Source organism: Anarhichas minor, unplaced genomic scaffold (genome assembly GCF_050575085.1).
Source record: "Anarhichas minor isolate MPS153535 unplaced genomic scaffold, ASM5057508v1 ptg000005l, whole genome shotgun sequence".
NCBI classification, from domain to species: Eukaryota; Metazoa; Chordata; class Actinopteri; order Perciformes; family Anarhichadidae; genus Anarhichas; species Anarhichas minor.
The window spans coordinates 2506464-2519453 of NW_027466451.1; the positions used below are offsets into that span (position 1 = coordinate 2506464).

General features: G+C 41.9%; 1 protein-coding gene across 1 annotated transcript in view; it reads right to left on the reverse strand.

Moving 5' to 3' along the window:
- agbl1 (AGBL carboxypeptidase 1) overlaps positions 1 to 12990 on the reverse strand; it is a 170302-nt gene that overhangs the window by 13226 nt on the left and 144086 nt on the right. Inside the window, exons 23-27 of the mRNA XM_076076023.1 lie at positions 7778 to 7907; positions 4723 to 4854; positions 4468 to 4530; positions 4214 to 4327; positions 349 to 488 (exon numbers count right to left, since the gene is read on the reverse strand). Coding sequence (XP_075932138.1) covers positions 349 to 488; positions 4214 to 4327; positions 4468 to 4530; positions 4723 to 4854; positions 7778 to 7907 — 579 coding nt within the window. The remainder of the gene's footprint in view (positions 1 to 348; positions 489 to 4213; positions 4328 to 4467; positions 4531 to 4722; positions 4855 to 7777; positions 7908 to 12990) is intronic.

The following is a 12990-nucleotide window of genomic DNA, read 5'->3' on the forward strand; positions in this document are numbered from 1 at the left end:
ACATCTCCCAGCTGGCCTGGGAACGCCTCGGGATCCCCCAGAATGAGCTGGAACATGTTGCCATTGAGAGGGAAGTCTGGGTCAGCCTGCTTGGCCTGCTGCCACCGCGACCCGACCCCGGATAAGCGGAGGAAAATGGATGGATGGATGTCAGTACCCTGTAAGCCTCACTCTCTAATCCTAAATATAGCCGTATCTCTAAACTGAAGTCCTAACCTCCCACTCTGTCCCTGTTAAAGCGCAACCAGCAGGACAATGTCTTCACCCCCGGAGGGTTATCCTCGTCTTTCTACCCACTTTGACACAACATGGACATATGACGGGCCCTCACCTCAGGGTGCGTCTTACTTGTGAGACTTGTGGTCCAGGATGTTGTGGTCCAGGTCGATGTGGCTGTAGAGCCCCTTCACGTCTTTGGTCACGGACAGCAGACTATGGCAGAACTTCACGCCCATCTCCTGCAGCTCCCTGGTTCCCGTCTGCAGGCCCTGCGCACGCACACACACACACAGACACACACACATATTTACACAGTTGAAAGGAATTGTTCTCGTCCAAGATTGCATTCATGTTATTTACATAAATTAATTAATTTTCACAGCTGACACGTACTGTGCAGCGTTTCTGCCTGATTTATTAATTTAATATTGATTGATTCATTTATTTATTAATTTAAATCTCTATTATATGAAAGGATTCATTTATAATCGGCACGATGAGGGATTTAAGATGAATGTGTCACATTCACCTATTTCCCGTTCACTTCGTGCAGACTCGGAGACAAAGCGTTTGAAGAGATTTGTGTAAAAAACTCGTTTCCCAGAGTCTCTCCACAACAGAGCTGTGATTCGTTAACTTTGTCTCCATCCACTCCCCGTCCCCCTTTCTCAACTCCCCCTTTCCAGCTACTGACATGCCACTCAATAGTCTGCATGACAGGGCGCACGAGGAACACTGTGTGTGTGTGTGTGTGGCTGTTTGAGTGCTTTGTAAGTAGGTGTACTATTTCCCATTAAGCTTCTAATAGGTTGTCCGAAACACCTGTGTGTGTGGTGTGTGTGAAAGATGGCTGTTACAATAATTCAAAGAGCAGGAGCGGTTTACATGTGCAGCAGGAATAGAGTTTTTTCTGTTTGCCTCAGAAAGAAAATCAGTGTGCATGTGTGTGTGTGTGTGTGTCCTTTTCTGCATTTGCCTATATGTGATTTTACGTTTAAAGATCAACAATCTTTTTTTTAGATTGAGATATGAGCCAGAAAATCCCAGAATGGGAGAAGTGCTTTTTAAACTGCCGAGGAGGGAGGAGCAAATGTGAGCTGACTGTCTCTGAGAATGTTTTGTTGGCATTGTTTTTTTTTGCTTTTGTTAAGAATACGCTGAGAAAAAAAAAGATACACTGCTCTTTAAAAGGGCTCAGGACGTAACACTCTTCTTTAAAGCTCCTACGAGGAACTTTCATATTTTTGTTGATTTTGGCAGTAACTGTGGATGAAAGTGGTCATGTTTTTTCTAGCACCAAAGTCCCTTTGGAAAACTTCAGATTTTAGTGCACTACAGTCTGACAGTCCTGGATGCTGCACCGGAGTCTGAGCTGAAGGAGTTTCTGGTGCAACCTGCATAATTTCATCTGATTTTACATGGAATATGACCCGACAAGTATCACGAATAACTATATAGACACCTCCCATTAGTAAGCAAATAGTTCATAGTGTACAGTAAAGCAGTGTTTGGGCCGCTGTAATTTTAGAATCCTGCTTACGTACATGGTTATCAGTAGGTGGAGCTATGACTATGAGTTAATATTGGCATGCAGAAGTCATGAAGTCATGACAGTCATCAAGCATGTCAAGTTTGGGACAGTTTTGACAAATCAGTCGAGTTACAACAGCTTGATGGACGATGGCGAAGCAGATAAAATGGCTGCCACACCACATCCATGTCGTTCGATGAAACCTCAAGCTTTTAGTAACTTTTAATCACTAAGGTCTTTAGATCATTCTGACCAAATTCTAAGTTGATCTGATTAATTCCCTAGGAGGAGTTCGTTAAAGTACAGCACCTGGTAATGGCAAAAACAACTTCAAAGAAACTTTATTCAAAATTCAAAATGGCTGACTTCCGGTTGGGTTTAGAGCATGGACCCCTAAGACTTTTTTTTGAAGTCTAAATGTGATACATCTGCTTACCAAATTGTATACATCTAGGTGACATTTAGCTACAATGCTATCTTTGTTGATGGGACTCACGGTCGAGTTATGGTAGAATTGGTATGGTAGAATCCTTTTTTGCATTTGGACCCGACACTCAGTCAGTCTCTCCCACTCATCGCTGTGTAAGATCATCAGAGCCTCCCACACTTACTTGATAATCCAACAGCCACCCGCAGCTTTCTGGAAACATGCGTTCATGGATTTGAGGTCCTCACTGGCTCAACACACAGTATTGGAGTTTGATTTGTCACAGTAAGTCAGCTCTATCAAATATATGCAATGTTTTTTATCAGAACTAGTGTTAATGTGGTACGATTTAAGTGATTTAACATATAACCAGTTTGATTCAATGTATAACTTAAATTAATTAAAGTTTTAAAAAATGCGCCCATGTAATAATGGTGTCAGGAAAACATGCCTGAGTGGGAAAGTCTGGGACTTACTAAGACACCATTAGAAAAGTGAAACTTGGGTGGTGCTATAAAGATATTACACCATCATCTCCAGGGCAACAAAGGAGGAGTTTAAAAGTAAAGATGGAGCATTGGCCCCAGACAGAGGAAGTAGATAAGGCTTCGGAGCAGGGCAGTCAGTTGGACTCCGAGGTCTGCTCGGGTTTATTTCTTGCTCAAAGAATAAACTGTATTGCATCGAACTCGGAGCGCTTCCAGTGATTTCTTTGAACATTTTTGGGACTCCAATAGCAGCAAAATAACAGAAAACAGAAAAGTGTTGGAGCATTAGCTTAGACTTCATTGTCTGACCCAGCCTGAGCTCCTGTTTTCCAACGTCAGTCATAAATGAATAGGTTGATGATACACAGATTACATATTCCTCATCCATGTCGCTCCTTTTTCATTCATAACTATGATCGCGCTTTTATTAGCAGCCGGGTGGTAATTATTCGGTGCTTTCGCACTTACACTATAAAGTGCTGAAGGCTCTTTATAGCTTTGGTTTTATGTGCTCTATAAATAAAGGTTAGAGCTGGTGACTGAGCGATCAGCTTGGGACTTAATTACACTCTGTGAGAGAGAGAGAGAGAGCGAGAGCGAGAGCGAGAGCGAGAGAGTTATAGAGACTTCAACCGGCACAATGTCTGTGTGACCCACTAAAGGGTCTGTAGCCTGTAGTAAAAGGCAGGTTGATGTGGGAGACAAAGAGAGAGAGAGAGGCTTACTAGGCATGTGCAGCTAAATGTTAGGTCAACAGTCAAATTGTCCCCCAAATCCCCCACATTGATTTTTCACATCTCGTTCAATCACTGATGTTTTTGTTGAGCTGCAAAAGAAATCAGGCTATTTAACTTACATTCGCTCAACTCGAGGCTTCAAAACGGCACAAACCAATGGTTGACGTCACGATGACTATGTGCACTTCTTATATACAGTGTATGGGATAAACACGCCTGCAGTCCCAAAGATATCTTCTCTTCAACCAGTATTGATATTTTGGGCCGGGATACATGTGACTGTCACTTCGCTGTTGTTTCAGAATAACAGTGCATGTACCTGTCCATGTGTATGATATCTAATGGAAACATACTCCTTATTTTTCATGCCTTTTCCTGCAAAATTCCAGCAACATGTGTCAACTTTAGCTCGTTACATGCATACAGTCTTCTCGAAGAACTTAGTTGGTTTTAGGCAACAAAACTACTTTGTTAGGTTCATGAAAAGATTGTCGTTTGGGTTAAAAAATAACAACGGAAGTGCCGTTTCTCAAGTACGCAAGTTATGTGATAATTAAATCAACGTTAACTTCTCGTGTCCCATCATCGTGTACGTGATATCGTAGGAACGCCTCAAGCTAATTTCTTCAACTTTGGCTCAAACTTCGACCTGGACTCTAGGATAGACAGAATAGAACCTTAAGGCTGCTTAAAAACATCTTCACGCAACTGAGTAAACTGAGAAGTTCACGGCTAGTGTTACAACATATATCACCAGTTTACGGCAGAGAATGAAAAGAGCTTTTTTGGACCGACACAATCATGAACACACCTTGTATATTCCCTGGTCACAACCGTTGTGAGTACTCTCCAAGGTGTAACTTCTCAGGACGCCCATTTCCCTCCAGACAACCACCCTGGCCGTGGCAGAGCGGGACTTCTCCACCTGTTCAAGGAAGGATTCAGTTTTCATGTCACATTATTTGTCTGGTAACTTTATTGTAAATAAATGAATATGCAGGTGAATTATTAAATCCCTTATAATATCAATAATATTATTTTTCTAATTGTTGTTATTTCTATCACCAAATAGTTGCAGCTGTTGAAAGAAAAGGCTGGTGCAAGACGATCCAAAGTCTTTGGAATGGTCTGAGAAAGAAAGAGAGAGAGAGAGAGACATTGATAACCAAATGCAGACTTTTGGCTCATGTTTCTGAGTTTTAACTGCAATCCACCACTGGGACTGGAAGAGGAGAGGACCACATACCATTTTAAACTGAACACTCTATGGCCTGCTTGGCTGTGGGTGTGCATGTGTGTGTGTGTGTTTGTGTGTCTTACCCTATATCCTGGGTCCTCTTTCAATCCCACAGTGTTAACGGCAGAGCCAGACTGCCAGAGAGTCTCCTTAACACTGCAGCCGTACAGGAACACATTCTTCTTCCTGGAGTGGCCGTGGTAGTCACAAAAAACCTGGAAGAGGAACAGGTCTTTGCATTACGCATCCGGACAAGATTTGAAGACGTGTGAGAAGCATCTCGAACAGATTCCCCGTGTCGGATGATCTGACAGGATATTTTGTCTGGAATTATTCAGTGATGTGGAAAATGATGCCTGCTGTAATAAAATTATTTGAGTTTAAAGTCTATGCAATAATTCTGCTCTGAGTCATATCATTCATTAAAGGTGCAATGCTACAGATCTGACATGTTTCAAACACATAGGGGGCAGGATAACACATTTAATCCAATAAACAAAGACCTTCCACTTGATGGACAAGCCCCTGGGGGCAGCTCTACTTCTTGGTCCTCTCATGTTGGACTGAGAACAGACTGGAAGCTACAGTGACCCACCATTGCCTCTTGAGATCCAAGTGTTATGAAAGGCAGGATCATTTTTTTGAATCTTTTAAACGAAAATTCTAGCCAGATCCTACACATTGCACCAGTATTCAAAGATGGAAACCCACCAAGGTAAGAGTCTAATGAGGTGTCAAAGATGCTTTTTATGTCAAACTGGAAAAATTGTCAGGTCTAAATTCCAGAGAAATTCAAGTTTTGAACGGGTTTGCAGCATTTTGTGTGAAATGTTCCAGTTCTAACTGGGGTGTCTGTTATGCAAATGATTCATTATTTTTTGGTTAGACAACTAAAAGTCCTGCTTTTGGTTTTATTGTCGTGGCTCCGGATCGTTCAGTTAAGATGACGTACTCAATAATTGAGATAGTAAATGACAGGCTCTTGGAACATTTTAGGAACATTGCTAAAAATAGATATAGTGAGGCAAAAGACAGCATTCGCTTGAATTTAAGTAGTGAGCTATTATTGTACTTTTCTAAGAGACACAATTGAGACAGGCGGGAAACAAACCTTCAGGTTAGTCGAACTTATCTGGCAGAGAAAATAAAAGTGTAAAGAGTAAAATGATCACCAAAACTGTCTACAGACTTCTTGCTTCAACTGTGACTTACTGCACTTAATGTAGTTGTGCTACAGTGTTCCTGTGTTATGAGGGATTTAGTTACATGTCGTTAATGTGTGTGCATCACTTTGACCTATAAATAAAATGGTTTAGATAAAAACTCTCGGTTTGTTTACAACCTGATCATCTGACTGTCTCTGTTTCTTGACCTGTTGAACCTTCCCCAGATCTATTATCATACCTGAAAGGCCTGAGCTAATAAAGCACGTTCCTTCAATGTTAGGGAAGATGGTGGTCAAAAATCATAAAAAAACAATAATAAACAACAACAATGACAGGTAGTAGGAAACAGCCCAGCATCATGGAAGGTCTTGAAATAGTCACAAAATGCAATTTATTAGCTTTGTGTACAGGGACACAAATTATTTTTTGCATGTTGCTCAGGATGAAAATAATGACAATGGAAAGTCAGTAAGGATCCTTATTCTTGGTGGACACAAAAATTAAACACGTCCATGTGACTAAGCAACACAGGACTTTCAACAACGAGATCGGTGTTTGACACCGCATGTAGTGTATTCTTGTAGTTTTGTTGTGAAACATAACGTTCGTGACGATATTCCTGAACCTGACTAAGTGGTTTTGTTACCTAAACCTTACTTGTAGCGTAATGTCGATCCAAAAAGGAAGTTGTTCCAAGCGACACGAAACAAGTACAGTTCAGGGGAAAAATGTACAGGAAACCAATAGATTTCTTTTAGGGTCACAAACTGTCTTGAGACTGTGTTACAGGACACAGAATGCACAAGGGGCCCAGCGGTCTCCTGTATCGAAGTCACACACTTTGTTGATCCATCCATCCTCTCTGACAGGATTTGTGGCTTTTAAACAATGTCCCACTTCTTCCTAATGTGTTTCTGAGAGACCAGTCATCATTCACGCAGTCACAAGAGAGTCATGTTAGTGTTGGAACACACCACTACTGCTGTCGCTTTTTATGGTGCACAACAAGTGCTTATGCTAAAAGCCGTGCCATCCTGAGCATCACGTTTATCCAAGGGCGTACCACCTGGCTGTGAAAAGGTTAACGAGTCGTCTTTGAAAGTGCACGAGCTGTTCACTGTACATCAGTCTACACCAACAGTTAATTGCTTGAATAAGCTTGAAAAACAACCTCCCCGCTCTAATTTGGAGCAATTAAATAAGCCAATCAAGGTCAATTCATTATAGGTCTTTTTCATTAAAGCCTTATTACATTACATTTCACTTTCAGGAAGAAAAAAACATACAAAAACACCACTCACAACATACACACATGATCACACCTTTCGGCTTTGTGTTTGGCTGAATAATGGGTGGCAGCTATTGCGAGGGGCAAATTGAAACAATCAGGCATTAATTTTGCTGTTAATTAGTTTCAAATTGATTTTAAAATGTACTTTTTTTCAACGCTGCAGCTGGAATCTCATTCATTCTGTGAATAAAAAACAAAACAAATCAGGAAGCAGCAACAGAGTGAATTTCTGAAGGAGTGAGATGCTCTGCAGTGCCAGGCCTTCGTTCAGTTGCAACACAAATCCCCTACCCGAACACACAATGTAATTTTTTACATTTCTACATCTATATATATTAAACTAGAGACCATCTTGGCATCACAATCAGCCATGACGTCTGAGGAACCAAGGGTATAAAGAGGGGGGGCCAATGGCCCCTTGCCGCTTTCATTTTGATCTCAACTACACAGCTGTTAACTGTGTATTAACTATAGCAAGCAATGGTACTCGTAATCTTACCTCCAGTAGTGCTTTGACCTTACATTGAAAGGAGCATTTGGGTGAAAACCTCCTCTCTAGTTGTCAAAGTCTCAAAGGGGGCAGGGTAAGATTTTAAAAGCAAAAACAAGGGAGAGCTCAACGGACCACAACATCCGAAGACAACGACAGGTTTACAGTAGAGAAGAGCATGTGTATCTCACCAGTGGAGTCCGTCCTACGCTGTTAAGGTAATAGAGCAAGCCCTTGGTGTGGTAGATGGTTGGACTGAGGACAGGGTCGGGTTTACACCACTGACGATTCAGATCCTCGCTGTTCAGATCACAGCGATTCCTGAAGAAAAACACAGCAATAGAAACAGACGGGACATTTAGACTGTGAATGTCAACCTATCGGGCTGCACAGTATTATGTTGTTGGTTATATTACTAGTTGGTATGTTTGTATAGTGTGTGACTTGTTTGGCTAAAGCGATAGTGACCATGAAAGTAAATGTAAGACATTAATTACTAAATTAACTTTGCTTTGTCCATGCATCACTTTCTATTGCCTATTAGGCTACATTTTACAAAAACCCACCAGCACCCTTATGTGCTCAATCCTTCAATGATGCTAAAACATCTTATGATAGAGTTTAGTTTTGGATGTGTTGCTGGGCTGTTGGTTGGCTACAAACACAATCCAGATAAGCTGACAGTAGGTATGTGAAACGGCTGCAAAACACTCCAGCTACCACAAGTACAGAGAACATTTATTTATTTATTGTCAACTAGAAGCGTCCAATAACAGAGAAGTTAATGCCCTTCAAGGTACAGTAAACAGTTAACATGTAGTCAATTTAAGACTTACTTCCAACAGTAGTGTTATGCATGAGACTGATTATTAAAAATGTAAATTTACTGAAGCAATAAGCAGTGATTTACATTGACATTACAGCGAGGAGGCGTTGTAAAGCACGACGCAGACCAGAGTAAACAAGAACGTGTATTTGCAATTGGTTGACAGCTGATGTCAGCATTCCCTCATGTCAATGCATTTATATACATAGTGTCAGCATTATGCATTGGTCTGTGAGACCAGTGAGTGTCATTAGAAGCTCTAATTATTGAGGCCTTCTAAAAAAGTAGGTATCAGATAAGAGATGATGCAGTTTATTGTAATAATAGGGTGCGTTAATACCAGCCTTGGTAAGTCTGGTTATAACCAAACCCCAGAGTGTTTTTCCCCCTTGGTGTGGTTAGTTTGGGTTGGTTCAAACGCGGATCAAGCAACCGCTCTCTGGTCTACCTGAAAGGGTTGGTCTTAGAACGCTGTCAAGTGAACTGGTCAGTTTATCTCTGGTGTATCTAGTATCTGGTGAAATTTAGTAGCCTATTTGAAATTGTTGCATTTACTGTTTATCCGACCATGTCAGCGCACCACGTGATCACTCCAACCACTGCTAGGAGATTAGTTTGCGGGTAGAAGAGTGGTCAGAAGCTCGGTCGTCTCCTCGCGGAGGGAATGTCTTGTGCATGTGGATCAAGGGGGAGTCTTGATGCGAATGTGGCATCCATCAATGGCTTCCACACAGTATAGCTGAAGGCTGGGCTGTTGGCAAGGTAATGGAAGCCATAGCCAATGCAGGCAAACATGAATCACCTCAGTAGTGGGCTAAAGATACTGGGGGCCAGAATCGTTATCGCATTTATTCAAGATAATAAATTGTGTTTGGCTGTCGGGCTCATCCTCTCCTCCTCAGGGACCAGCAACCAAACCAGTGGACGGCTGGCTGCTTTAGCCACGCTGCTAACTCAGCCATGCTTCAACGCAACATTGGTCACAGAAAATGAATCCGAGCAAAGTTGTCGTTTATCTGGACGATAGCCAATGTGCAATTCTTTTTGCTTAACTAACATCAGAGTCATTACAGGAAGGAGAAGGTAAAATGCATGTCTTCATACATCTAAATTGATCCGTACAAGAGGGACATGGGTCTTGTACATTACATATGCAGGAACAATTTCAGTTCTACTTTGACAGTGTGTTAAGCATGCTTTGCGATCTTTGTTCCAAACCTATACAAGCACCCTCTTAAGATTTGTGTACACAATGCCATGAGCCAGTTTTACCCTCCTGTGAATGACTCTTCGGTTTCACTGCAAGGTGAGCCGTACAACAGGAGCAAGCTCCATATCTCCCGTATTGCTTTACAACTCTGATACTCCCCAGTTGCCCTTTTATACGCCACTAATTGAAATTGGCTTATGGGGTTGTACACCACTCAGCTGGGTAGATGGGTTATTGGCTGTTTGTTGAGTGCTGTTGGGCTTTTGATTATCCGATAGTGATATCTTTGGGGTATTGAATCTTTTTTTTTTATTACACATCCACAGTCCATATCATCCAAAACAACTTCGAAGCACAATCAAGTCAACATTACAAGGATGTTTACTGAGCTGTCTAGTGTCTTAAGCTATCATGTGGACATCTCCGTATTCAGAAACTGTGCCTTTGAATGAGTAAGGATTTCTGTACTGTTGTAATGTCACCCGTATATCGACCATTTCGCAGTTTTAAACTTAATACTTCTTAATGTGTCCCAGCTTATTTCCAGTTAGAGTGTATGTGGATAACATAAACTTACAAGAAGTGAACATGGACCAAAGATGTTACCAAGCAACACAATATTGCGTTACATAACACAAAAATAATGTCTGTTAATAATGATCACACATGTGGGGACATCAGCTGCTAACAACTCATTCTTACTCACAACTCGTCACTTACCGGCGCTTAATCAGTGGTCTTTCGCTGCAAACTGTGACGGTCTATGTACCCCTCTAGCTTCAGTTTTGCAGGTTTCAATTTCCTCTCCGATATTTAAAACTAAACTATGTTTTGGTGGAAACAACTTTGTTTGGTTTAGGCAACAAAACTTGGTTAGGCTTAGGAAAAGATGGTGTTTTTCTGGTTTGTTATGTAGTTAAGTAGGCTGCATTACGCAAGTTACATAAGCGGCATTGTATGTTATATAACTTAGAATAAGTCAATGTTTTCTTTTGGTTTCACACGGGACACGAACGCCATTCTCCTGGGTGAAAGTCCTGTGTTTCTGGACTCAGCCAACCTCCTCCATCACTCTTTATACTACACAACCTGACTTCCTCCTTTACTCCCACCATAACTACGGCCATGTAGAGCATCAGTTTGACACCTCGGGCCAGCTGCCTTATTAGACGAGTCAGGAGTGAGAACGGGCTGCTGCTTAAAAGGGCTAAGATGGTCGACAAGAGACCAATGGGGAGACCACCGTTTGAGTCCCCTTCCATAATAGGATCCCTGTGCATGCTCCCCGTGCTCCATTACAGTGCAAGAGACAGTGATAAATGTATTTCAGAAGGGGGGATACCTGTGTGTGTGTGCACGAATGTGTGTGTGTGTGTGTGGCCGTATTTTACCCGTCTTGTGGGGACATAAATCTGATTACACAGTCACATTGTATGGACTCACCTTTTTCTTTGGGCTCAAATGGGGACAATAGCATGTCCCCATAACATAAACCATTACATTTTTGGGTAAAGCCTTGGTTTAATTAGGATCAGGTTGGTAGCTGTTATGGTTAGGGTTAAGTTAAGTCTCGAGGAAATGAATGTGAGTCAATGTAATGTCCCCAAAAGTCATGAAAACATGATTGTGTGTGTGTGTGATGCATCACAGAGCATCCCCAATGTTCCTCCTCAGAGAGTCTGACTTCTCATGTGAAAGAGCATTCTGTTTGCATTTAAATTGTGTGTGTGTGTGTGTGTGTGTGTATGTGCCAAAGCCATCGTCTCTCTGAGGATGGAGGTTTGTGTCACATTACAGCATTGAAAGTCTCAATTCTCACATCCAGTGAGCACACTGCAGGTTCTAAATGGCAGACACAGTACAAAACTAGAAAAGATGGGTGTGTAAAAGATGTGTGCCCACACACACTTGCAAATATATATTGTATGTGTGTCTGTGTAATTAACCCAAATCCAATTATCTCATTCAGTAGTCTGTCATCACAGCAGTGTGTGTGTCAGTTGGTAAGCTTAACTGAGCTAAGTATGATCAATCAAAGCAAATCAGCTGTAACAGTATTCCAGCGAGATGTGTGAAGTTAAATTAACGACTCACGGAGAGGAATAACCACGGCTATTAACCAAAGAATAAGGAGTCCTGAAAGCGATACAGCATTCAGTTTGACTGGTCCGGATTTTACTTTGCTCCTTTCTTTGGCAGGGACGTTCCACTGAATTAGTCAGCGCGAAACAACTTCAGGACTACAACATTTGCGATGTTACCAACAACCCATTTGTGTTAATGAAATGAAAGAGCAGAGTTGGGTAATGCTCTTCACTTCTGGTTTGAATTTAGACCAAAACGAAAAATCACAGGAAAACTGTTCTGGAGCAAAGGAAACTTGAATTGATAATTAGTATTGTATTAACTAGTAGTAGTCATTTCAGTCACGTTAAATCTCAACTAAACAAACACGGGCTTTGCCCTAAGGGATCGCTGTTTGTGTGCTATGTGTTCATTTAGTTATTATGGTCCATTTAGAGTGAAATAGACCATAAAGCAGTGCATGCTTTAGGGTTGGGCTACCTTGCGATTGACAGGTTGCTATTACGGCGTTGTCACGTATCATCTTACAACTTAGCGCCACCCTCTTGTGTCACTTCTCAAACTCCAAAAAATCATGATGGGACGGCCAAAATGCCGAGCTCGAGGCTTCAAAACCATAGCCCACAAACCAACGGTTAGTTATTTTTTTTCATTTCCTGATGTGGCTAAACCCAGCACTGACTTCATGGATAAATTGTCGAATGGGAAAAAATTCCCCAAAAGGTGGGCTCCAAGGGTTTATCCATTTCTGCTGATACCAAGTTCAGAGCAGTTTCTTCAGTCTGTCTACTCAGTCTCTGTGTCTCTGCCTCCCTTCCATATTTCTTCGTAACTCTCTTTCCCTCTCTGTCTTGCACTAATCCCTTTCACCCTCTCTCTCTCTCTTTATCTAGGTCTCTCACTCTGCACCGTGGACTCCAATCCACAGCTCTGTCCCTGGGCAGCAGACAGAGGATCCAACACAGTTAAAAGTCTTTGTAAACTGTTATTTTCCACAACATTTGCTCCTCTCTGCACGACACTGCAGCTGCCTGCCCTCAGGCGCCTGTGTGTGTGTGTGTGCACAATGAATGCTATTGGGAATGTGCTGCCAGATTCTGTTTTATTCTGTATGCTTTCAACACAAAACCAACAACTCGCATTAATTTGTCATTTAACCAAAAACAGCTAAATCTGTAACGGGTGTGGTATGGACCCAGAACCACGGACACAGGGAATAGTGGAACGCCAAGCCGTCAGGGGAGAACGCAGACAGAAACGAGAGGAAGCAGAGGCAGAATCTC